General features: G+C 40.2%; 2 protein-coding genes across 5 annotated transcripts; one reads left to right on the top strand and one right to left on the bottom strand.

Moving 5' to 3' along the window:
- Positions 1–1152: 1152 nt before the first annotated feature.
- caprin1a (cell cycle associated protein 1a) lies at positions 1153–16913 on the top strand. Of its 3 annotated transcripts, none has more exons than XM_085270273.1 (17): positions 1153–1368; positions 2930–3064; positions 3552–3614; positions 5310–5396; positions 7505–7746; positions 7905–7987; positions 8487–8642; positions 8737–8786; positions 8882–8965; positions 9053–9214; positions 9761–9869; positions 11241–11302; positions 11636–11767; positions 12073–12232; positions 15801–15989; positions 16099–16205; positions 16324–16913. In XM_085270273.1, the coding sequence occupies exons 2-17, from the start codon at positions 2930–2932 to the stop codon at positions 16408–16410; spliced, it is 1908 nt and encodes a 635-aa protein (XP_085126399.1). In that variant the 5' UTR covers positions 1153–1368; the 3' UTR covers positions 16411–16913. The 3 variants fall into 3 exon arrangements, with proteins under 3 accessions (XP_085126399.1, XP_085126407.1, XP_085126402.1); XM_085270276.1 differs by lacking the exon at positions 1153–1368 and adding an exon at positions 1389–2040; XM_085270281.1 differs by lacking the exon at positions 11636–11767 and having other exon boundaries at positions 1154–1368.
- On the bottom strand, positions 16669–23701 carry nucb2a (nucleobindin 2a). Of its 2 annotated transcripts, XM_085270301.1 has the most exons (14): positions 23559–23701; positions 23017–23160; positions 22193–22300; positions 21833–21965; positions 21564–21667; positions 20786–20971; positions 20563–20653; positions 20399–20457; positions 20228–20320; positions 19684–19773; positions 19389–19559; positions 19140–19200; positions 18891–19034; positions 16669–18848 (listed from the first exon to the last, which is right to left on the bottom strand). In XM_085270301.1, exons 1-14 carry the CDS (start codon positions 23580–23582, stop codon positions 18694–18696), a joined length of 1563 nt encoding a protein of 520 aa, XP_085126427.1. In that variant the 5' UTR covers positions 23583–23701; the 3' UTR covers positions 16669–18693. The 2 variants fall into 2 exon arrangements, with proteins under 2 accessions (XP_085126427.1, XP_085126419.1); XM_085270293.1 differs by having other exon boundaries at positions 16669–19034.
- Positions 23702–23882: the final 181 nt, after the last annotated feature.

Below are 23882 nucleotides of genomic sequence, written 5' to 3'. Positions count from 1 at the left end.
AGAAATGGTTAAGAAGTAAAAAGGAAACAGTTTTAAGATGAATTTCAAGTGGAATCAAAGGTGTGTTTACAGTGATTTTATCTTCAAATTTCCATAATTCTCAATAAGAATATGCAATTAAAAGAGAAAGAAAAGACTGAACAGTGGGACTCATAAGACCCCTGTCTGTCTGTTTTAAAGCGAGACAGCTTTGACGGAGAGAAGGCTTATTCATTAAAATGGGGAAGACAGGCATCACACAGCGAATGTACAGATGGATAAAGGATTTTCTCTCAAGAAGGCAAATACAAGTAAGGATAGGGAATAATTATTATGAGAAGTATATAGTAGAAAATGGAACACCACGGGGGACTATAGTGAGTCCCTTATTATTTTAATTGATGATGTTTCATAATAAAGACAGTCGAATGGCATTTTCTCCTTTTGCAGATGACGGCACCATGTGGAAGAGAAGACGTTATGTAGAGTTTGTTACTAGAAAGGTGTAGGAAGCAATTTTTAAAGTTGGAGAATGGACACATAAGTGGGGATTAAAATTTTCAGTGGATAAGACCAAGACAATGTTTTGTTTTGTTTTTACATGAAAAAGAATTGGTAAGGACATTAAACGAAAGTTATAGAATCAAGAACTAGAAAGAGGAAATAATTCAAATTTCTTGGGGTTTGATTTGAGAGGGTTACATGGGCCATACATATTTAGAAAATTAAAGACAAATGCAAGAAAATGTTAAACTCACATGTGGTACAGAAATATATTTGTCAGGAAGCAGGAGGAGAGAGGAAACAGTCATTTCATGTCTCAGATTTGGACACACTGGGCTAAAATGCACACTATACATTTTAAGGGAAACATTGCCAATTAAATGAGAGTACTGTGATGAGACATTAGAGCATGTTATATTACACTGTCAGAAGTATGAGAAAGAAAGAAGACAACTGATTCAAAACCTAAACATAATCAAACTGAAACAGGATTGAATTGATTTATTTAGAAATACCACGACAAGTAAAAGTTATGAGGCAATATTTAATGATCTTAGACAAATGAATTTGTATGATAGGATCTAATACTTAGTGACATTCCGGTACCTACTCCTTATCAGTTGGAGGCGGTAATGCACCAATTCGTTGTTTCTCAACCACCAATAAAAACCAAGAAGAAGAAGGCAGCGTCGAGGTTAGCAGTGGGGTCCTTTTAGCTGCTACCGTTAGCTCTGCAGCAGCTAAGCAGCCATTGGCCGGTGTAAGTCGGAGCATCCTTCTAGAAAAACACCGCTTGAAGTGAAAGATATCGAACCGCAGTTAACGCCACACAGCTAAAGTAAAACGAGACCAACGAGATCTCTTTGAAGACAAAGAGTCTTAAAGGTATGGCTTTCACGAGGTCACTGTCATTTTAGGTCTTTTTAATAAACCGTCTTTATCATCTGGATTCGAGACGGCTGCGCGAAAACGAGTTGTCTCGGCGTCCCGAGGTGCTCTTTGTTTTTCGCAGTTAACGTTAAACGTCCCGAAACGATGGCTTGTCCTGGGGGTCTGTAATGGCTGTTTCATATGGATTTAACCTTTGGTTTTGAGTGACAACCGTTGAACTCGGGGCTTTAGCAGCACATCGTTACCGACCACGCTCGGCTAACAATGGGACGCGGAGATTAGTACGAGCGCACTATGCTTATTAAACTGATTTGGCATGGCTAGCTAACGTCGAGCTCTCACCAGTGAAAGTTTATTTTGGCAACTAAGCCGCAGATAAGAGTTTCGAGGCTTACGTTATGATGCGGATTTTTGTGTTGTTAGCATCTGTCAGTAAGGCTAGCCTCTTTCTCCACAGACGCTAAAAGACTTTAACTTTGAATAGGAGGCCCGACATTTTTATGTTGTTTTAACTTCCTCTGTTATATTGGATGTGGTGTTCTGATTTTTTTTCAAAGCTCACCCCAATAATTGCTGTTACCAGCCAACAACTTATCGTCCAAGAGGAGGTTGTATCTCGACGTATCGATTTAATTAGCCCTCAAACCTTAATAAGGGATCACATCGGTAAGTATCACTTTCACCGGCCCGGGTATTTGGGCTTGAGTCAGGGTTTGGTGTCCTAATGTGGAGCTTGGAGGGTCGCTGAAGCAGGGTCCTCAAAGTTCAAAACGTGAAACTGCTGGCGTTACATAAAGTGGATATCTTACCAGCTGAACTCAGCATGAGCTCAGTTTATATTAGAGATTACCGGGCAATACAGTACAAATAACAATTCATACGGTACCACTTCTATCTCTCTATCTAGAGAGAGAGATCGTTTTTAGGCTTTTATTTAATACACAGTTGACAATGAAAGGTACATTTAAGCAACAACTGTGGGTCCATTTCGTCCACAGGTATCAGTTGAATCGGGTGGTGCTCAGCTTAATTACTGTTTATTGCTAGACTTGGACAAAAATGGAAAAGGGCAATGTGTCTGTAATCATTTGTGTAATCCTCAAAATACAGAACATCCCTACAGTATCACAGTGCAGACAGTTATGTTGAAATGTGCACAAGCATCTCAAGATACATAACCCTTTAAAAATCTTTTAGAATTGTCGTGGATCTATGCAACAAATATCATAAAACAAAAATTTATAATCAAAGTATAATATAAGTTGTTTATACAAGTCTGTATGTGCATGCATAGTAAATATCCAGTTGTGAGCTCTGTTCTAGGAAACCTTGTTTCTGATGGGTGTCAGATACAGTAACTGCAGGTTGAAAGTCTGAGACTGCAGAGCATGACCTTAACAGCATTTTGTAACCTGGTTGAAGACATAAGTGTACGATCTAGTTCTTAGGCTTTGAAATAGTTTCTTCTTCTGCTAACATCTTAAGTTAGGATTACTTGTTTGTTTTATTCAGGTCCAAATTTTAATTGTAATATTTACATGTTTCCCTCCCAAAGATGCCTTCAGCAACAGCTGGCAACAGTGCTGTCCAGTCTGCCATTCCAGACCTGGGAAATGGAAGTCATTCTGAGGCCATGAAGCAGATTATTGGTGTGATTGACAAGAAGGTCCGCAATATGGAAAAGAAAAAGGTATCTATAGTTATCATCTTAGAGTAAACTTCGCTTTGGATTAACCTCAAATAGGGTGTAAAGCTTTTATCTGTTTTGTCTGTTGTTGTGGATGCTGGAAAATGTATGCTTTTGTCAATATATAATGACATACAGTAATATATAATTATCAAACATACTGATTTGGGAGAATGCAGGTGTTGGGATGTGTTTTGAAAATCAGAAAAATGTTGGAGTAGGTACTTTAAATTTCAACTGGCTTTATAACAGGTTTCCCCTTCCCCAATGAATCCACTTAATAGACTGTAGCACTAATTATGATATCCAGATTTTCCTCTGTCTTGCTCATAATTTGTTAAGATTGTGTGAGAAATGTCATCAAACTGCCTTAAAATATAAATCCACAGTGGTAATAAACCTAATGATGACATTTTTTAATACGTTTGCTCTTTTTATTTGAATTCAACTTTAATGTCAAATTTCTTGTTTTTCAAAAACCTTCTTGCAGTCCAAACTGGATGACTACCAGGCAAGGAAGAATAAGGGCGAGAGACTAAATCAGGATCAGCTGGTAAGAAAACAAAACTGCTTCTCATTTGGACACAGCTTTGTTTTGTCGCAGGATCAAATGTAAATTCTGTCAAATGCAAGGATTTCCAGTCACTCTAACGCTGTATTTATATTAGGGGTGCAACAACACATGTATCGGTGTTGAATCGTTGATACAGTGCTTTCGGTTTGGTACGGATATGTATCGAACAATACAAAACCTTTCTTGTGACGATGCTGTCTGTGTTGAGTGCTCAGTGGATCTGCGTTCAACTACTCCGCCTAGGCTGCACTGTCGAGCGCAGATCCACTGAGCACAGCGCAAGCTAGCAAGACAGAAGCTAAGCTCGTTGCAACATGGCAACTGCCTCAACTCTACCTGAAATTGAACCTCCCCCACCCTCATTCAGATCTGGCATTTGGAACTATTTTGGTTTTAATGTGGAAGCATGACCCTGATGGACAAAAGTAAAACAGTATGTCGGATGTGCTCAATGCTCAATTACAGTGGTGGGAACTAGTGCGTTAGCGCAGTTAGCTCGTTATTGTGTTGACGCCATCCAGCCCCACGCACGGGGCGATCCGCGGTAACTCGTTAAGGGAGATTTGCCGCGTTATGGCATTAATGTCATTTTAACGCTGACAGCACTAGTGGGAACACAACGAATATGACTGCACATTTACGCCGACATCATCGTAGTGCAAAGACAAGTGGAAGCAGACAAAAACAACAAGCACGCATGCTACAAACTTTACCCGAGTCATTTAGACAGCCGTTAGCACACGATTCTCCTTATGGGGACCTGATATGTTTAATATGCTGCTGAGAATATAGCCCAGAAGAAGCGTATAGTGTAGCTTTTATTTTTGGAAAGAGCCATTTCTCTGTAATAAACTCTTTTCCAAAGATGAGTGATTCCTCGACCAGAGGGTTTTTTTTTTTTTTTTGTTTTGTTTTGTTTTGTTTTGTTTTGTTTCAGCAACATTAAATTTAAAAACTACTTTTGAGTTAAAATATATATTTATAGTTTTAATAAATGACAAATTAAAAAGGCATGAACATTTTTTTGTATCGAGAAAATATCGAACCGTGACACCAAAGTATCGAACCGAACCGTGAATTTTGTGTATCGTTGCACCCCTAATATATATCTCAACAGTCTTGCTTTTCTTCACTCACTCTCTTAATAATGCCCATTATCACAGTATTTGTTCAAGTGCTCTGGTGGAATGAAAGAGCCATTATAAAAGTCTTTAAGTTTAACTTAGAGGGGGAAAAAAGATCTGCAAACCCAGTTGCCAAACTTCTGAAGTATTTTCTTTTTTGACTGGTGACTTTAGACATTGATTGTTTTTTATATCCCAGAGAACACTGAAGGTCAGAGTTATGCTTGGTAGCACTAAATATTGCACAATTAAAAGCAATGATATTTTTAACGTTAAACATTTGCATTTCAAATGATTCAACATTTGAAATGTTTTCTGTGCACTATTTAAACATGGGCTTTAAATTATTTTCAAGTCACTCTATTTTTATTTAGCTTTTACTGTGTCCCAGCTTATTTGTAAACAGCTTTGTGTATGTAACAAACTTATATGAAGTTATGTTTCACATTCAAGTGTTATGAAAGTATTGCATGTTTAGTTGTTACTACCTCCTGCTTTAAATCATTTCCTGTTAAAAACATCTGATTTTCTTTCCGTGTTGTGCATGAAGGAGGCCTTGGCGAAGTATCAAGAGATCAACAACAACTTAGAGTTTGCTCGAGAATTGCAAAAGAGCTTTCTCGCATTGGGTCAGGAGGTGAGTCCTGAGCTATAGGTGTGCTTTTAACTTGCTGATGAAGTCTTAAACACGCATACTAAAAATCAGTATGCATCAATTATTTTTTTATAGATCCAGTGGGATGCAAAGGTTTGGGCAACCTTGTTAATAGTCATTATTTTCCTGTATAAATCGTTGGTTGTTACATTAAAGAATGTCAGTTAAATATATCATATAGGAGACACACACAGTGATATTTGAGAAGAGAAATGAAGTTTATTGGATTTACAGAAATTGTGCAATAATTGTTTAAACAAAATCAGGCAGGTGCATAAATTTGGGCACCACAAAAAAAGAAATGAAATCAATATTTAGTAGAGCCGCCTTTTGCAGAAATTACAGCCTCTAAACGCTTCCAGTGGGTTCCAATAAGAGTCTGGATTGTGGTTGGAGGTATTTTAGACCATTCCTCTTTACAAAACATCTCTAGTTCATTCAGGTTTGATGGCTTCCAAGCATGGACAGCTCATGGCGAGTCATATTTTACTGTAGCTAGCAGGTGTTTTCCTTGGAATGCTGTGTTCTTTTTCCTCCATGCATAACGCCTCTTGTTATGCCCAAATAACTACATTTTAGTTTCATCAGTCCACAGCACCTTATTCCAAAATGAAGCTGGCTTGTCCAAATGTGCTTTAGCAAACCTCAAGCAGCTCTGTTTGTGCTGTGGGTGAAGAAAAGGCTTCCTCTGCATCACTCTTGCATACAGCATCTCCTTGTGTAAAGTGCGCCGAATGGTAGAATGATGAACAGTGACTCCATCTGCTGCAAGATGATGTTGTAGGTCTTTGGTGCTGGTCTGTGGGTTGACTATGACTGTTCTCACCATTCGTCGCATTTGTCTATCCGAGATTTTTCTTGGTCTGCCACTTTGAGCCTTAACTTGAACTGAGCCTGTGGTCTTCCATTTTCTCAATATGTTCCTAACTGTGTAAACAGACAGCTTACATCTCTGAGAAGGCTTTCTGTATCCTTCCCCTGAACCATGGTGGTGAACAATCTTTGTCTTCAGGTCATTTGAGAGTTGTTTTGAGATCCCCAAGCTGCTACTCTTCAGAGAAAATTAAAAGAGGGAAACTTACAGTTGACCCCCTTAAATACTCTTTCTCATTATTGGATTCACCTGTGTATGTGGGGTCAGGTTTCACTGAGCTTATCAAGCCAGTTTGAGTTCCAATAATTAGTTCTAAAGGTTTTGGAATCAATAAAATGACAACAGTGTCCAAAGTTATGCACCTGCCTTATTTTGTTTAAACAATTATTGCACACTTGCGATCGTGGCTCAAGAGTTGGCAGTTCGTCTTATAATCGGAAGGTTGCCATTCGAGCCCTGGCTCCGACAGTCTCGGCCGTTGTGTCCTTGGGCAAGACACTTCACCTGTTGCTTACTGGTGGTGGTCAGAGGGCCCGGTGGCGCCAGTGTCCGGCAGCCTCGCCCCAGGGTGGCTGTGGCTACAATGTAGCTTGCCATCACCAGTGTGTGACTGTGTGGATGACTGAATGTGTAAAGCGCTTTGGGGTCCTTGGGGACAAAGTAAAGCGCTATACAAATACAGGCCATTTACTTTCTGTAAATCCAATAAACTTCATTTCACTGCTCAAATATCACTGTGTGTCTCCTATATGGTATATTTAACTGACATTTATTTTTTATTTTTTATTGTAACAACCAACGATTTATACAGGAAAATAATGACTGTTAACAGGGTTGCCCAAACTTTTGCATCCCACTGTATAATTAAAATACCTAATTGCAAAGCTTTTAGACACTTGTTGTGCTCTTTAGTGGCATCTGCAAATCCTTATTCATTCTCTGCCCTAGTAATTTTTTGTAACGTACATTCTTTATTGCCATAAAACAATCAGTTGGCAACACCTGGTGTAATTTATGAAATACTCCCAAATGGCTCACAAAAGCTTAAAGTGCCAGATGGAGTGAACAGGGAAGCGAATAATTGTTTTGACCATGCTCATTGACCTTTTTGATTTTTTTTTTTTTTTCCAAAGTGCAGTGATGTACAGAGTGAACGTAATGGGTGTGTGTTATCTTGTGAAGCTAAATGCATGAAATTGTGCCTGGATGTGTTCAGATTCAAAAGGCAGTCAAGAAATCTGCAAGACGGGAACAGCTGCAGCGAGAAGAGACTGAACAAAGACGATTGAAGAGTGTTTTGGAGCTTCAGTATTTACTCGACCAGCTGGGAGAAGACGGTGTCAGGCAGGACCTTAAACACCCCGATGCCTCTGGTGCGCCTTTGCTCACTGATGCTGAACTCTCATCCCTCGATGAGTTTTACAAATTGGTAGGACCTGAGAGGAACTACGATGTAAGGTATGCGCGTACCTGTGTGCTGTCACTGGTACAGAAGTTACATTTAGAGTTATCAGTGCTTAAATATGTTTTTGGTTTTGTTTTTTAATCCTGCTCTACAAAAACTATATACTACTACTACTCTGTGCAATTAATTGCATTTATTTTGTGATTTGCAGGTTGACTCGCCAATATGAAGAAGCATCACTACACCTGTGGGAACTGCTTGAGGGTCGAGACAAGGCTGTAGCAGGGACCACGTGTAAGTATTTTCATGTCTTAATATCGTTCATCACCCATACACATACCTTTTTTTTTTCTTTTTTTTTTTAAAAGAAACTATTTTTAAACTATATTTAAAGCACTTGTGGAAAATGCCTTAAAATGGAGAGGCTTAACATGTGGCTAGTTGATATTTATTTCATGCCTTCATCTTAAGTGCAGTAAGAAAAAAAATATCTTAAAGAAAATGTTTGGTGTGTGCACCTATCCGCACAGGCGGAAACTCACTTGCACTCATTGTTAGTAGTTAGATTGTTCAAGACATCTGATCGGCCCCAGTTTATTGTATCTGTTGTTTCATCCCTTCACACAACATTTGATTCACTCGGTTAATTCTGAGATTGGCTCATACCAGCTGTTGCAGGACTTCTCTTGCAGATTGTACTGACTGTGTAAGAAAACGGAGGCAGACCTTAATCGTCCATTGTGGTTTGTGATAATAGGAAAGTCTGAACAGCTTCGGTGTTCTCTTATTCCAGACAAGTCACTGAAGGAAACCCTGGACAAAGTGCTGCAGAGTGGTTACTTTGACAGAGCGCAAACTCATCAAAATGGGACATGCGAGGAGGAAGAAGAGCAAGAGGAACAGACCGTGGTGGCTGAGTCTAAAGCTGTGGAGCAGCCATCGGAACCTGGTAGCTAACAATTAGCAAAGTGTGTGTGTGTGTGTGTGTGTGTGAGAGCGCCAGAAAGAAAGCCATCCTCATGTATATTTTTCATTTAATATAGGATTCGCTAGTGAAAAAAATACAGAGCCCGTTAAAGTGGAAACTATAGAGGTGAGATTTGTATTTATGCTGCACAAGAACCCACACAGATCAACTCTTTCCTTAAATTGTTATATCACATTTTAGTGTACTGTCTTCTGTTGCAGTTTGTAAACAGACAGTTCATTCCAGAAACTACATACAGCAGTACAGACAAAGACCAAGTCGAGGAGTGGAGTGTGGAGGCCCAGGTATGCTCTATTACTGAATCATCAGTCCTCGGTGCCTTGAAACCTACTTTCCAATGCCGTGAGTTTGATTCTAATGTGCCTGAATAGATGGTGAATTCACTCCAGCATCAGCCCCCTGTTCAGCTGGCTCCAGAACAAACCATTACTGTGAACCAAGTTTCTCCCACTCCTGATACTGATCCTGTGGTTAGAAAGCAGGCAGTGCAAGACCTCATGGCCCAGATGCAAGGGACATACAACTTCATGCAGGTTAGATGGCCCAAAATGCTGTATATTGTAGTATCCTATGGCTCACAGTGTGTGGTGTGTGTCTCAAATAAGCAATGGCAAGTAGGATGAACTTGCAAAAAGGTTGGCCAAAGATGAGGACTGCATGTCCAGGCAATTTACAACAATCTATGAACTCGTGCTAGAGGTCATGAGACAAGAACGTACTTGTTGTGACTCAGAAAACGAATCTAGTTGTAATTTCTGATATATGAATGTGAACTTAAAAAAAAAAAGAAAAAAAAAAAAAGAGTAAAATATCGAAACAGGGAAAAAACCCATTCCCCATTTGGGACAAAAATTCAAAAGAAGTACAATTTAAATGAGATCATGATTATCCCAGGTTTTAGGAAGATGTGCTTACATGGGAGTTGGTACTAAGATCCTTTTAGTCAAGGTTGTTTGTAGTTGAGGTATTTTCCTAATGTGGAGTGAAGGATTATGGGTATGAAACAGACGTGCTCGCTTGCTTATTGGACTGATTGCAAATCTCATCTGTTTACATTTACTCTTGTTTGGTTGTCGTAGGACTCCATGTTGGAGTTTGATGGCCAGGCGCTGGATCCAGCCATTGTGTCTGCGCAGCCAATGAAGCCTGTGCAAGCTGTTGACCTGCAACAGATGGGCGGTGCTCTACGTGAGTGACATTTACTCACAGGTTATACTGAATATGGATGCACTGATTTATTAGTATTGCTCATACTGGCCAATAGACTTTAAAATATAAATATATATACCGTATTTCCCGGACTACAAAGCGCACCTGAATATTAGCCGCACAAGCTAAAATCAGGGGAAAATCCTGTTTTGTACATACATTAGCCGAACCTGACTAAAAGCTGCAGGTGTTTCAATGTTGACTTATCATATGTAAGAGAATATGCACAAAGGGAATTGTCAGGAAAGAGATGGCTGTTTGGAGACACACCCCTTTTTATTAATATTTTGAAAAACAAGTTATGGGTACATATTTGCATAACTTTTTAGGTATGTACAAGTAGCGGTAATTACAAGTACGAAACATGTACTGTGCTTCATAAATGAGTAACAAATGTAGTACATAACAATAACCTACAGCACACCAGAAAAATAGATTCAGACTACCTTTTAGGCTCAGGTGCAGTGACACGGCTTTAACAAGAAGAAAAGTCAGTCATTCACCATCATCTTTCTCTTCTTCCTGCGCACTAAAACCACTAAAGTCCTCTCCTCCAGTGTCGGATACGAACAGGCTCAGGATGGCTTCGTCATCCACTCTCAGCTTCTTTCCTTCGTTGTCACTTTCAAAACCAAACAAATCCTCGTTGTCAGTGTCAGAGTCGAACACCCTCAGAAGGGCCGTGGCGGTGTCCTCCTCTCCATCATGCAGCAGTCCAGCCCTTCAAATCCGTTGGTGATCATGGATGTTTTCACACTTTTCCACGCTGTCAGATTCCACCGGTGGAGTTGAGCATAACTTGCTTTTCGCAAGTTTATCGCCGCTCGTCATCCACGACTCCCGCTGAACGCGTAGCGCTACTTTGAAGTTTGTTTTTCGCGCTACTTGTACGGCACTATGTTGCCTGGCGGATGGACATGTGACCAACATACCACTCTTGAACCCCGATACTGTGTGTCTGATCACATGCCCTTCCACCAGGCAACGTAGTGCCGTACAACAGCGGAACAAACAAAACAAATCGTCTTACGATATCACAAAAATCATGGACAATCCATAGAAAAGCCGCACCTGACTAAAAGCCGCAGGGTTCAAAGCTTGTGGAAAAAGTAGCGGCTTATAGCCCGACAATTACGGTGTATATATATTTTAAATAGGATTTCTTTGTTTCCTGGGCACAAATGATCACTTTGCTGTTAGGCCAGAGGTTCAATTAGTAATTAGTGCATGCCTATTAAGTTGTTTGGTCGCTGCTTTCTGATGTGGATATAATTGAAAGTGCATAATTTAGCAGCATGTCTTTTTTTTAGGAGTTTGTCTTATTTATTTGTTTTATGTCTTTCTGAACAGTCCACTCAGAGTCCAGACTTCCTCAGACAGCTGCAGTGTCTGGACCACAGGAATCCTCACAAGTAAGTAGGGAGGAGCCCCTGCAGGATATGGGTGGTGAGACTGCTCTTCTGGCTAAGTGGTGCAGCTCATGAATAATTGGAGTTCAGATTGTTTTTGTATTATGAAGAGAGATTTCGAAAGGTCTTCTCCATGGATTGAATGTGATGCTCTCCGACACATCTTTTTTTGTTGTCTACTGCGTGCGATGGGGAGATATTTGATTCATTTGAATATTATAATAACAGAAAAGGGAACTTTTTAAGCCAAAAGAAAATCATCTCATCTCTTGCACTGACTTCTCCATATTCGTTGTTTCCTTGCCTTCCAAATTCCCTCCTCTTTTACTTACCCAGGCCTCAATGTCTCTGTCATCTGCACCGTCTCCTGCCCCATGTTCTCTGTCCTCTGCCTTCCCTCCTGTCTCCAAACCCACCCTCACTGGAGGCATCAATGTCAACGCAGCACCTTTCCAGTCAGTGCAAGCGGTACGCTTTCTATTGGGTCCATTTAAACGGTGTCACAGTGAGCATGTTTGGACTTGATGCATTCTGTAGGAAACCGTCAGCTTTCATACTTGCACAAGTCATAGGTCAGTATTAGAGATTGGTTGGCATGTTTTATTAGTCACAGTGAAAACTGGTCAGTTATTCGTGCAAGGAGCAACAATTTAAGACTTCCCAAACTACGCAGATCTTTGACCCCAGGCCATCGTCGGGTATTGTGGTTATTTTATTTTGTTATATTGATATGGACAGGAATGGGGGAGGAAAAAATTTGTTTCTCTTTTCAGGTATTTAACATGAATGCACCTGTACCTCCAACTACCGATGGCCAAGCAGACCCCTTGAAGCAGCCTAGCCAGTTCCCTGGTGGCTATGGACAGGGCTTTAGCAGCCAGCCAGAAAATGTGGTCGACCAGCCTGACATCCCACAAGAAAGATTACAGACAGGTGTGCATCTTGTTTTGTACGGAAACCCTAGAGCATGAACACAGTGGTAAAAGATGTATTAGGATTAGGGCTGCCACGATTTGTCGACTAGTCACGATTACGTCGACTATCAAAATCGTCGACGACTGATTTAATAGTCGACGCGTCGTTTGAAACTTTGTACGATCACAAAAGACGCAGGAATAAGTGGCAGGATTTAAGAGTGTAATAACGGACTGAAACAGAAGATGGCAGCATTGCATGTACAAGGATGTCAGCTACCGTTAAACCCCGAAGAAGAAGAAGAAGAAGAAGAAGAAGCAGCAGCAGCAGCTGTGTCCCAGAATTCATAGCGCGGCCCAGCGCAGTTTCCAACAATGGCGGCAGCTAGTTAGTTTTAATGTTACTCTTATTCTTTCTGGGTCACAAAATAAACGTTTAACATATTTTCAGGCGAGAATGTAGCTGTGTAAACCTCAAATATCTGCTCAGTTTATCAGGACACCACATATTTTCAAAAGCGCTCCGACGTTTTCGGAGACATCTGTTACCCACTAGCTTGTTAGCGAGCCGGGGGCTAGGCTCACTAGCACCGTGAGAACACCGGACTCCCCGCAAATCGTTTTCAAACCCACCGCTGTCTTTCACTCCTCAGGTTAAATATATATGAGTCACTTAGATAACTTAAAATGTTATTGTTTGGCTTTTTTTTTTTTTTAGTATTTTATTTGTTCCTGAGTAAATCAGTTTGTCTGAGATTAAAGTTATAGTTTTTACACAGCTGAATAAACCTCAAGCAGACAACTGATTATCAGAAGTGTGAGATGCTCCAGAATATACTCCAGTGTCCTGTTATATTTTAGATAGCAAGGAGTTTATTAAACTTCACCGAAACAATCTGCAAATTTCATTAAAATTTAATAAACTATCATCTTGTCTTTATTTTTAGTTAGCACAGACCTTAAACACTTAAAGCTGTAAGCTAATGATAGTTATATAAGAGCAGATGCTGCTGGTGCAATAAGCTGTACGTTTTACGTCTAATGGATGATGATCTGATTAGTCGACTAATCGCAAAAATAATCGGTGACTAGTCGACTATCAAAATAATCGTTTGTGGCAGCCCTAATTAGGATATCAAGAGGCTCCCAAGCTTCACTTTGTCACAAAAGAAATATTTTCTGTTGCAACAAAGTTGAAATATGAGTCAGTGAGGATGCCATAAGTAAAAATCACGCAGCCTTCTCAGAATTCAGAAGGTGATTTTGCATTTTAAAAGTAAAAAATCCTTCCATCCTCTTCTGCCCATCCTTATCAGGGAGCCTATCCCAGCCACCATAGGGTGAGAGCAGGGCAGACCCTGGACAGGTCATCAGTCTGATACAGGACTAACACAAAGAGACAGACAACCACTGGCATTTGCATCCACACTAGGGTTGCCAACCGTCCCTTAAAATACGGAATCGTCCCGTATTTCGAAACAAAAGTACACGTCCCGTATTGAGCTAATAAGGGACGCACTTTGTCCCGTAATACAGTGAGAATCAAAAGTAGTCTATAACTTTTAATGGAATTAACACTTTGTTTGAAAACATAATTCCCAGCCCCTCTCCTGCTTTGTGACCAATGAGCTGACAGCACACTTACGAGTATGACAATTCAGATTACCGCTCATCTCATTGGTCAAGGAAAGGTCGCTTACGGAGAAAATACCGGAAGACAACAGATGACCACAACAAGAAGCATGGCCAACAGGGAAACAAACGCCGACACTGCGGTGCAAGTCTCGGACGACAGTACACCTAAAGCTGGGCAAACACTGTGCGATTTTTTTTTTTTTTTTTTTTTTTTTTTTTTTTTTTCCCCCCCCCAGTCACGTTATTCAGCTCCTGCTCAAACTGCACGATTGACTCGCAGGGGTTAGAAGTTGGTAGGTCACGATGCAGGTCTCACACTATACCGCCCGATGCTCTGATGCGACCTGAGTGCTCACACTGTGCCTCCATAAAATGAAGGTTATAACAGAAAATCTGTCGCGCTCTCTCTCTCCGTCTTTCACTCACACAGACACGCACACCACCACCATCAACTTTGCTAAATTGCTAATGAAAAACATTGATCGGGCAGCTGTGATTGAGCAGCAGTGTAGATCCAACTATTTTCACGGTTGTTGTGTCGTGATAATTTCTGAGGCCACATCGAAAAGGCTCGGATGAGCTTTCCAAAGTTCTACAAGTTGTACCTCCATCGCTTGTGTCCAGATCACACGCTGCACAGCCGTGCTGCTCCGTCTTTTTCGCCGACATTTGTGTTTGCGCGTGAGCAGTGTGACAAACTGCGGTGACACCCTCCCGACCAAGCGATTGATGATCGGGAGCTGGTTGTGAGGTGTTAATCGCGTCTCGTTACCCCACGTATACTACACGATACACGACGCACGATGAAGGCCAAAATCGGGCCGATCGCCAAAACGGTCGCACGACTCAAAAATCGGCTCAAAATGGGCCAAAAATCGCACAGTGTAAGCCCAGCATTACACTCACACAGACACACACACCACCACCATCAACTTTGCTAAATTGCTAATGAAAAACATTGATCGGGCAGCTGTGACTGAGCAGCAATGTAAATCCAACTATTTTCACGGTTGTGTGCCTCCATCGCTTGTGTCCAGATCACACGCTGCACAGCCGTGCTGCTCCATCTTTTACACCAACGTTTACGTGTTTGCGCGCGAGCAGTGTGAGCGGCTGTGGTGAGACCCTCACGAGCGATTGATGATCGGGAGTTGGTCGTGAGGTGTTAATCACTTCTCGTTACCCCACGTATACTACACGAGGCACGATGAAGGCTATGTGGCCAGAAGTGTGATAATATAATTTATTTTGTGTAATAAACAACTGTAAGGATAGATGATTACAACAAATAGATGACTAATACATAAAAGTAATACATAGATGAATAATGATGATGAGTTAAGATGCGTAATCATGGGAACAAGCGGGTTTACAAACAGGAGCAGCTGATTAGCATTAAGCCAATTGTACTAAATGCACTAAATGTGCACTGTTACAAGAATGTTTTTCTTTCTATTGTTTTCTATTATTTTAAGTTAAGCAGGACAGAGTTCTTTTAAAGAAAGATTTACTTATATTCTCAAAAGTTAAGCATGACAGGCTTCTGTTTAAGAAGGAGACCTGTTTTATTGTGTTAATGTTGTCATTTTGAGCTAAAAATAAATGGCTAAATGATCATTTGTTTCACATGTGTTCATATCACAAAGAATACACATCTACTTAAATCAAATTCAAGTCAAATGGTTAAAAAAATAATTTCACACACAAAAAAAGAGCTAGAAAATTAACCACACTGGGAAGGGTGAAGACAACTGGGTCGCCCGGCCCTGGCCACGAGGTGTCCCTTATTTATTTTTCAGGGAGTTGGCAACCCTAATCCACACCTATGTGCAATTTAGAATTTCCAATTAACTAAACCCACTAATACCTTGTCTAAAATTAAAAATGTACTAGAACTTATCCAGCAGTACGTGACGTATATTTTGATGTCGTTTTGTGTCTCTTCTGTCCAGTTGTTAATGCATTCCAGCCCCAGGACCAGATTATGTCCTCAACGCCAGGACATGAAGATCCCTCTGTAGGTGCAGGGTTTGGGCAGTCTGGTCAGTCCTTCTACAGCAGCAGAGCTGTGCCAAGAGGTGGACCCAGGAACGCTCGTGGCGTTATGAATGGATATCGGGGCTCCTCGAATGGATTTAGAGGTAAAAGCATCCAATGTTGTTTCACAGATTTACAATAATTATATTGTGATTTATTTTGATTAGGAGTAAATATGCATCACCTGTTGAACTAATGTCTTTCTGTCGTCAGGTGGATATGAAGGCTACCGTCCACCGTTCTCAAACGCTCCCAGCAGTGGATACGGTCAAACTCCGTTCAACACATCTCGGGACTATTCCAGCAATACCTATCAGCGGGTAAGAGTTAATGCATTAATTTAAGTCATTGCATTGAATTTACATCAGTCTTTTTTATAACCAAGCGTAACTATAAATACAAAACATGCACTTATGAAGCCTTACTATCTCTTTTAAGGAGGGATATCAGCAAGGCTACAAACGTGGAGCAGCCCAAGGACCTCGTGGTTTGTCCCGAGGTAATGTGCAGGCAATGCGATCCTAAAGGATCCCGGGGACCGTCGAATTACGCCACGTTGAACATTCAGGATTTTTTGAATGTGTTTGCCCCAGCTCACTTTTATAACAATGTTTTGTTTCTCATCGGTAATCTTATTTTTTTAACTCCTGGCCTACTTATCAGTCAGCCTGCTTCGGTCTGTCTAGATCTTTTTGATGTTTTGTCACAAAAATGCTGAAATTAACTACATGTAGGATTATCAGCAAGTACGTGTGATGGAAAAACAACAAAAAGATATTCCTGTAAACTTGAAAGATTTCATTAATTTATTTTTTGTACAAAATAAATGCAAAAAATACCCCGTCACTGTCTATTTGATTCCATGAGTGCTGTAAGCCACTTGTTACTCCCTTTATAATTTTCATCAAAACGTTTAATTTTCTTGTTTGTTTGTTTTTTTAACTCCTGTGTCCCTGCCTGCATCGTCACCTCTTTGTACACTGTTATTGATTGAGACTGTTTCAATAAAGTTGTGCCCTATTACCTTCTGTTGCTGAAGCTGTTTGTTTTCTGACATTTTCATTCTGTGTGGTCTTGCATGTGAGTAGTTTAACTTAATACAATCCAATGTAGAATTCAGTCTACTTCAGAGCAGCCTTCAGCTATGACAATAACAGCTATGGAAACAGCCCATCCTTTTTATTACATTGCATCTGTTCATGGTTTCACTGGAGGTAAATGTCCCACAGGAAAGGCATCGCTCAAACATTAGCAGTGAAATCTGTTTGACAACCTGAACCACTTTATTTTAAGTGAGGTGTGCAATTTTGTCAAATGACCTTTGGATCCAGCAGCAAGAAATCAAACACCAGCTTTACATTTTGTGCAAAATATAATGCATGGCACACGGGAAACGACTGACAAAGCAAATAAAGACGTTTTCTTAAATTTTGTGTAAGGTAAAACCAAAAAGCAGAGATCTCACAGACTGAAAATTTAGGTCTTCAGTGAGAAGCGGCAGCAACTCCCAAATATCTCATTATTCTCCCCGAATTGAAGAAGCAAATTTACATTAAACAAAAGCATACAGGCTAACACAGCATGTAACACCAAACCAGCATTTTGCCAAATATGCTAATATGTTCTCTTTCATGTAAAAGTCCTCAAAATGAACAGAGAAACAAAATTCAAGGTTTTCATTGCCTTACTTTGACAGATGGTTTCAGCAAAATACTAGATGGTTAGGTAAAAGTAAACCTTAAATAAACAATATCAAAACTGTTTCATCAGAATCACGTAGCAATACATGTGTATGGACCATGAGTTCATTATACTATTTAACAAAAGCACTATTTAAGAGCTTTTACTGTTCAGTACAGTAAATTAACTGTACACATAAAGAAAAAAATGTGTTATAGTAGGAAAATAGTAAACTGGTAGTTTGAGGGGAAGCAAAATGACCATTAAGAAGGGAGCATTTGAAAAAAAGACAGCGACCTGGCTTCATAAGGTGTTGAAGGTTAAAGGATTGTAAATGTCAGGTCACAGTGATAGCTGCAGATCTGACAGCACCTTGTAGATCATTACACAACACAGTGGCTGCTTGTATCAATTCCTTAGTTTTTTTTAGTGCGATGTCTGGGGATGGTGTGAAAATGATGTAAGCTTGTTGCATTTGCTACCGTAGATTTTTTTTTTTTGCCAATTTAGTGTCATAATTAAATAAAACAAACATCTTGCAGTTAACTCTTGAAGTATGTTTTCATAAGGTCCATCATGATTCATGCATGTCTTTTATTTTGCAAGTTTTTTTTGGAGTATATTGATAGTAATTTAAAAAAATCTAAATCTCAAAGGCTGTAATTAAAATGAGTATTTTTACACCTTATCTTCTTAAACAGCTGCACTGTACATATCCAGAAGGCTCTTGGGTCAGGATGTTTAGCAAGCAGCAAGTCGTTTTGAGAGGAAACAAACAACCGGTCTGAAAGCTCACAAAATATTATTTATATGATTCTATAAAAAAAAACACCCTCAATGTAAGCAAACACAACTGTGGTAAAATCTATGTATGCACATATCAGGATCCAAACCCATGTAGGTCATTTCACTGTGTGATTTAATTATGTAATGAAGGGATTACTGTCACCAAGACTGAAATCTGGGGTAACGGATTCCCTTTGAGTGGTTGTTCTTCTCAAATGCACTTCAAACCACTAATGCTGGTCAGGGTGGTTAAAGAGGTCCTTATACTCTGATGGGACTGCTCCTCAGCACTTACGAGTGCAGGTGCTGAAAAAGTCTGATTGTAAAGTTTTGTGCACATTATTATGGCAGCTGATTCTGGCTTTGCACAACTTCTTGATGACCAGGTGGTATATTATCATGTGTTTGAGGGAGACCTTGCTGGGCCTGGTTTTGATTTTCTTGTCCATGGTGTTCCTGTGGTATATCCTGAGGAGCTTGGGGTGCAGAGTCATGACCTTGGGGTGCAGAGTCATGACCTTGGGGTGCAGAGTCATGACCTTGGGGTGCAGGGTCATGACCTTGGGGTGCAGGGTCATGTCCTTCGGGTACAGGGTGATGTCCTTGGGGTGCAGAGTCATGTCCTTGTTGTTGGGCCTCATGCAGTTGGCTGTCAACTGCAGGGATTTCTGGGACGGCGTTCCCTTCAATTGTAACAAAGAGAACAATTTTATATTCTCAGAGGTTAGACCTTTAAAATCAAACCACTATCAAAATAAAAGTAGGAGAAAAACAAAATCAACACTCACCGAGAACCTCTGGAGGAGGGTCTACTTTCTGTGACTTGAGACGTTCCATATGCTCAACTGCCTGTAGAGTTTTAGTACATTAGAATTCATTTACTACATGTGGACAGACAATTTGATTGCTTAAAATACAATATAAGCACAGCTGAATCAATTGGTAAAATGTGAAGGTTAGGATGTGGGCAGATTGATGCACTGACTGTAAATCTACAGAAGCAACCCTTTTTCCATTAGTAGTGTACTATTCCTTACCTGTTGTAGCTCCATTTTCTGTGCATTAAGCTGCTCCTGTTGTCTTTCCAGCTCATCTCTCTGTTTCTGGAGGTCAAAAGCCTTCTGGTTGAGATCTTGCTCTTGCTGAGCAAGATGCTCCTCAAACTCCCTCATCTCGTCATCGGTATAAGCCTGGTTCTGCTCCAAGGTCTGAAGAACACAGAGCAGGTAGGAAGCCATTTTTTACAGTCCTGCTTTGTTTAACCAAATGTTTCTGTATTAAATAACTCATAAAAGCTGTTATCATGATAAAGTGTCATCTAATGTTTCTCACCTCCCAGCTATCTGGCTCCAAGAATTCTTTCTTCTTAGTAGCAACAAGGAACTCATCCAGAGAGACCAGCCTGTCTTTATTTGAATCCACCTGTGACACAGACAAGAGCAGAAAGGCTTTGAACACTAGTTGTATATTTTCTTATTCACTGAAAGGACTAAGGCAGATAAAACACAGTGGTGCCTGTTTAACACAAGATGCAAACCCAGCTGAGACCGAGAATGAGCTTTAGGTGTCTTTTCTATTTTGTTTCTGTAGTCACTAAAGTCAGTCATGTGACTTTAGTCACAGGCTTTGAATTATGGAGACTAACTGTCCACATGCATAAAGTTTTTGTGCTTCCAACCTTTTAACAAACTGATGAGCTGCATTAAAGGTAGTAGAGGACTGCGATTGTGAATATTACTACATTAGAATTAATGATGCTAAATATTACCCTATGTATATTTCACACACAGAACAATTTTGGCCCAACTAATCCAGGATCGGCTTTTTCACCTGCATAGTTTCAGGAAAACAGGTTGCTGAGTGCAGCTTGTTGTACCTCATTCATAACATGCTCTCTCATACGTAGCCTCTCTTCCTCCATCTCCACCATGTCGTCCTCCTCGTTGGTGGGGTCATAAATCTTTTCCAGCTGAAATCACAGAGGCCCACAGTCAGTACAAAGACCTACTCTGAAATATTTACACATTTTCAGAAGCCACAGCTTTACCTCTTTGGTGAACAATGCCTCCAACTCCTGTTCATCAAAGAAGCCATCTCCATTTGTATCTGTATTATTGAAAAAGAGAAAAGAAGGCGAATGTGCCGTGTTCTAGTACTGTATGTTTTACAGAGCAAATTATGTATGTTAGTAAATGATAGTACAGGTCTTACCATGCAGGTTGAAGAATGTCTTAGGATCAAAATCTTCAGGATCTAAGCCATCAGCTTCCTCCCAGACCTCCTTCAGCTGATTCTGACTTCCCTGCATCATTGAAGTAAAAACACATTTGATTTCCAGATTGAGGTAAAATGAATATTACAATCTGGACAAAAAAAAACAACAACAACAACAAAATATATCATTTATTTTTCTCTGTGCACCTTCGTCACTTACCGGGTGGTTGACTTTAGGGTGGTCGGCGTGCTTCTTCTTCATCTCCTCATAGTGTTCCTCCTCTTTCTTCCTCTCGTCATCATCCAGTGTTTTCAGGTGTTCTTGTCTGTCGTGCTCTTTCATCATTTCGTACCTCTTGAACTCCTCGTGTCTCTCTTTGTCATAGTTCTCCAGATCTTTAGTGGCCTGATGACAAATAGAAAACAGAAATTGTTCAACAGTAATAACCACACAAGATTATACCCAGCAAACAATAATGCATCAGCTGGAAATGTCACTTAGACACAGTCGAAGTCAAAACAAGAGATACTATTCAGAACATCAGACTACTTCCAGACTGTCAGACCCTCACAGTAGTAGTAAACGGGATTTTTCAGGTCTATGCCTGCACGTTTCTATACATCAGCACACTTCTGGAAACCATTGTGAAAAGCCTTTTTGTCTTAACATCATCTGAGACACAGATACAAGACTAAACGCATTGCTGTTTTTAAAAACAATAATGAAAAGAAGGTCAAATAAAAATAATACATCTGTCCTCTACACCTCAGTACTCAGTACTACCCTTTCCTTTCTAGTTGCTGGTAATTATAGTCATTCACCAACTGTGAAGCTTTCACCACCTACGGGCCAATTTTGGTGTATGAATTAAGCATCTGCATAGGTTCCTGTTTTCTCTTTCTCTCTACTGCAGGACTCCACTGTGCAAAGGCACAAATAGTTTCAAGATGCTATACTTTTCATTAAGTACGAAGTAGCATCGAGCAACAACATTTACCGATCTGATCAGCCGATCCAGATCTTCCACTTCAAACGTGTGCGGGTTCATGTGGTTCAAGTATTCAAACTGTTTCAGCAGCGCTTGATGGTCCACTGCTATGTCTGTCCAGGGAGAAATTCAAATATATTACACATATTAAAACATATGAATACATAAAATAGAACTTTCTTTTATTTACCTCTAAAATAATCAACTTAAAGTTGATTTAGAGCCTGATACTTTAAACAGAATTCAAAATGAAATTATTTTTGTTTTGCACAACTTACCATTTCCTCCTTCAAGGTCCTGCTTGGCCTTAATCAGGGTCCGGAGTCGGTTTACCTCTTGCCTTTTTAACTCATCTAGTTTTGTTCTGACATGATGGCTGACAAAGTCTAGCTCTTTGGCCAGCTTACCTTGCTGCAACATAAATAAATTGTAGCAAATTAAGCGATTAAAACAATTCTGGAACATACACTACACTTTTACAGCGAAGCATAATGTACTTTTGCTTACACTGGGTTAAACTTTGCAGGAAGCTGTGCATGTACACGAAACGAGTATATTATAGTGACTATTGTCTTATAAGGAGCTGGTTGAAATGTTGTGCCACTGCAGTAAGACCAAACCAACAGAAAGCGGGGTACCTTAATGTCTTCCATGTCTGTATTGTGGAGCTTTTCCCTGAAATGCTGATCCTTCTCTAGAAAATCAATGACTTCTCTGAGGTAGCGGTCATAGTGGAGTCCAGTGTCCTAAAAGTACAGTAAATAAAATGTAAAAACGCCAATAACATGTTACATTGGGTAATCAAATCCTATTTTAAACATTTCTGATATAGATCTATATTTATATATACAGTACAGCATCTCTATCTGTATACGGGTGACAAATTAAAGAAAAATCCAACCAAAAGTGTCTGAGCAAGTACAGAAAACACCACCACATGACAAATACAAACTGGGTTGCCGCTTTCTGTAAAGATCATATACTTAATATCTAAAAAAGAGCATTCCCGTGCAATCAACACTGAAACTATATTGTACTTGTTTAACCTCTGTATGACAGTATTTACCCCTTCCAGAGGCACAAATGAGTACACAGATAACAGTATTTGGGCACTAAACAATCTATAGCATCTGAAACTATTGTACTGAGAAATAAATTGGTTTGTGAGATCACAAGTTTTAAAGTTTTGAATAAGAGAAAGAGGCCATTTTTCCAATAAACTTAGCAGGGCGTACTTACTACAGTGTACCACCTATGAAATAGCTAATAAATAAACATTAATAAATCGTTTATTCTGTGAAATTATGTAATCCAATCCCACAAAGATTCTTGAAGCCGCTCATCTCTATACAATTATCTCTCTGTACCACTGCTGAAAAAGGGTCGTTATTTGATACGACATGTATTATGGTTTGTGGTGAATTTTCAGCGTGCAGTGTAAATATTATGTCTTCTTCCTTACCACACTGGCTGGAGGCTCTTCAGGCTTTTTCTCTGGTTCTTTGACTTTCGTCTTGTCGATGCTGATGGGCACAGCCTCCAAACACAACAGCTGGACAAGCAGCAACAGCAGCCAGCCGGCGAGAAAGGCCCGGCTCCCCCACATCTACAAACGAGAACAATCACTATAGTGCCGGCTGAGGTGACGTGTTTTAGATTTTACAATATCTGGAAATATACATTCTTGAGTTTCTAAGTGCGTAAGCATCATCGTGTACCCAGCTTCCTCATTTTTGATCTTCCTCGAACAGCCCATCTAGTCTCCACACACTGCAAATTATTGGCTAATAATAATAACCAGAGGAAGCTGTTGGTGTTAGCCTTTAGCACCGTCACTGACAGATTTAGCGCTTCGGTGCCAAACATGGACAAATGAGACTCTCATGTAACGTTACACCGTGAGCCTGAGCAGAAGAGCTTATACAGCATTTCCCCCACGCTCAGCGTGGATTTTAAAGCTTTACTAAAGAGCCCCATAGACAGATATGTTGCCAGTATACTCACTTTATTATGAACACAGGACCTCATCTACTCTACCTTCCACCCGTCGCTTCCTCTCAGCTGGAGAGGTGTCAGCAGCTTCCACCAGCCCGCTGGACAGAGTAGCTCGTGTGGTGGTTAACCTGATTGGTCAGTTGGGCGGTCTGTCAAACACACTAGCATGTTGCGTTGCACTGAATCGTACGTGGCGATATGACAGCAGAGCAGGTGGGCGGGTCTTTTGGTTTGTCATGTACTGCACCGCACGGAACGAAAATGAGACGGAAAATTAACGCTGGGGGTGGATGAAACCCGTGATGCTGAATGACTAATTTATTTATTTAAAAC

Source organism: Mchenga conophoros, linkage group LG1, assembly GCF_057382185.1.
Source record: "Mchenga conophoros isolate Kocher_MC1m ecotype Shallow Benthic linkage group LG1, M_conophoros_male_GT1.1, whole genome shotgun sequence".
Taxonomy (NCBI): Eukaryota; Metazoa; Chordata; class Actinopteri; order Cichliformes; family Cichlidae; genus Mchenga; species Mchenga conophoros.
This window is presented reverse-complemented; position numbering and strand designations above follow the sequence as displayed.

Bases quoted from the DNA above. Each gene is read 5' to 3' on its own strand.
- nucb2a (XM_085270293.1), bottom strand. From the start codon at position 23,582: ATGAGGTCCTGTGTTCATAATAAA. The intron at 22,301-23,016 runs GTAAGGAAGAAG...CTGTACTTTTAG, and splicing joins AAGAGCCTCCAGCCAGTGTG to GACACTGGACTCCACTATGA. The intron at 20,321-20,398 runs GTAAAGCTGTGG...CTGTGATTTCAG, and splicing joins AGGCATTGTTCACCAAAGAG to CTGGAAAAGATTTATGACCC.
- caprin1a (XM_085270273.1), top strand. From the start codon at position 2,930: ATGCCTTCAGCAACAGCTGGCAACAGTGCTGTCCAGTCTGCCATTCCA. The intron at 9,870-11,240 runs GTGAGTGACATT...CTTTCTGAACAG, and splicing joins ACAGATGGGCGGTGCTCTAC to TCCACTCAGAGTCCAGACTT. The intron at 11,303-11,635 runs GTAAGTAGGGAG...TTACTTACCCAG, and splicing joins GACCACAGGAATCCTCACAA to GCCTCAATGTCTCTGTCATC.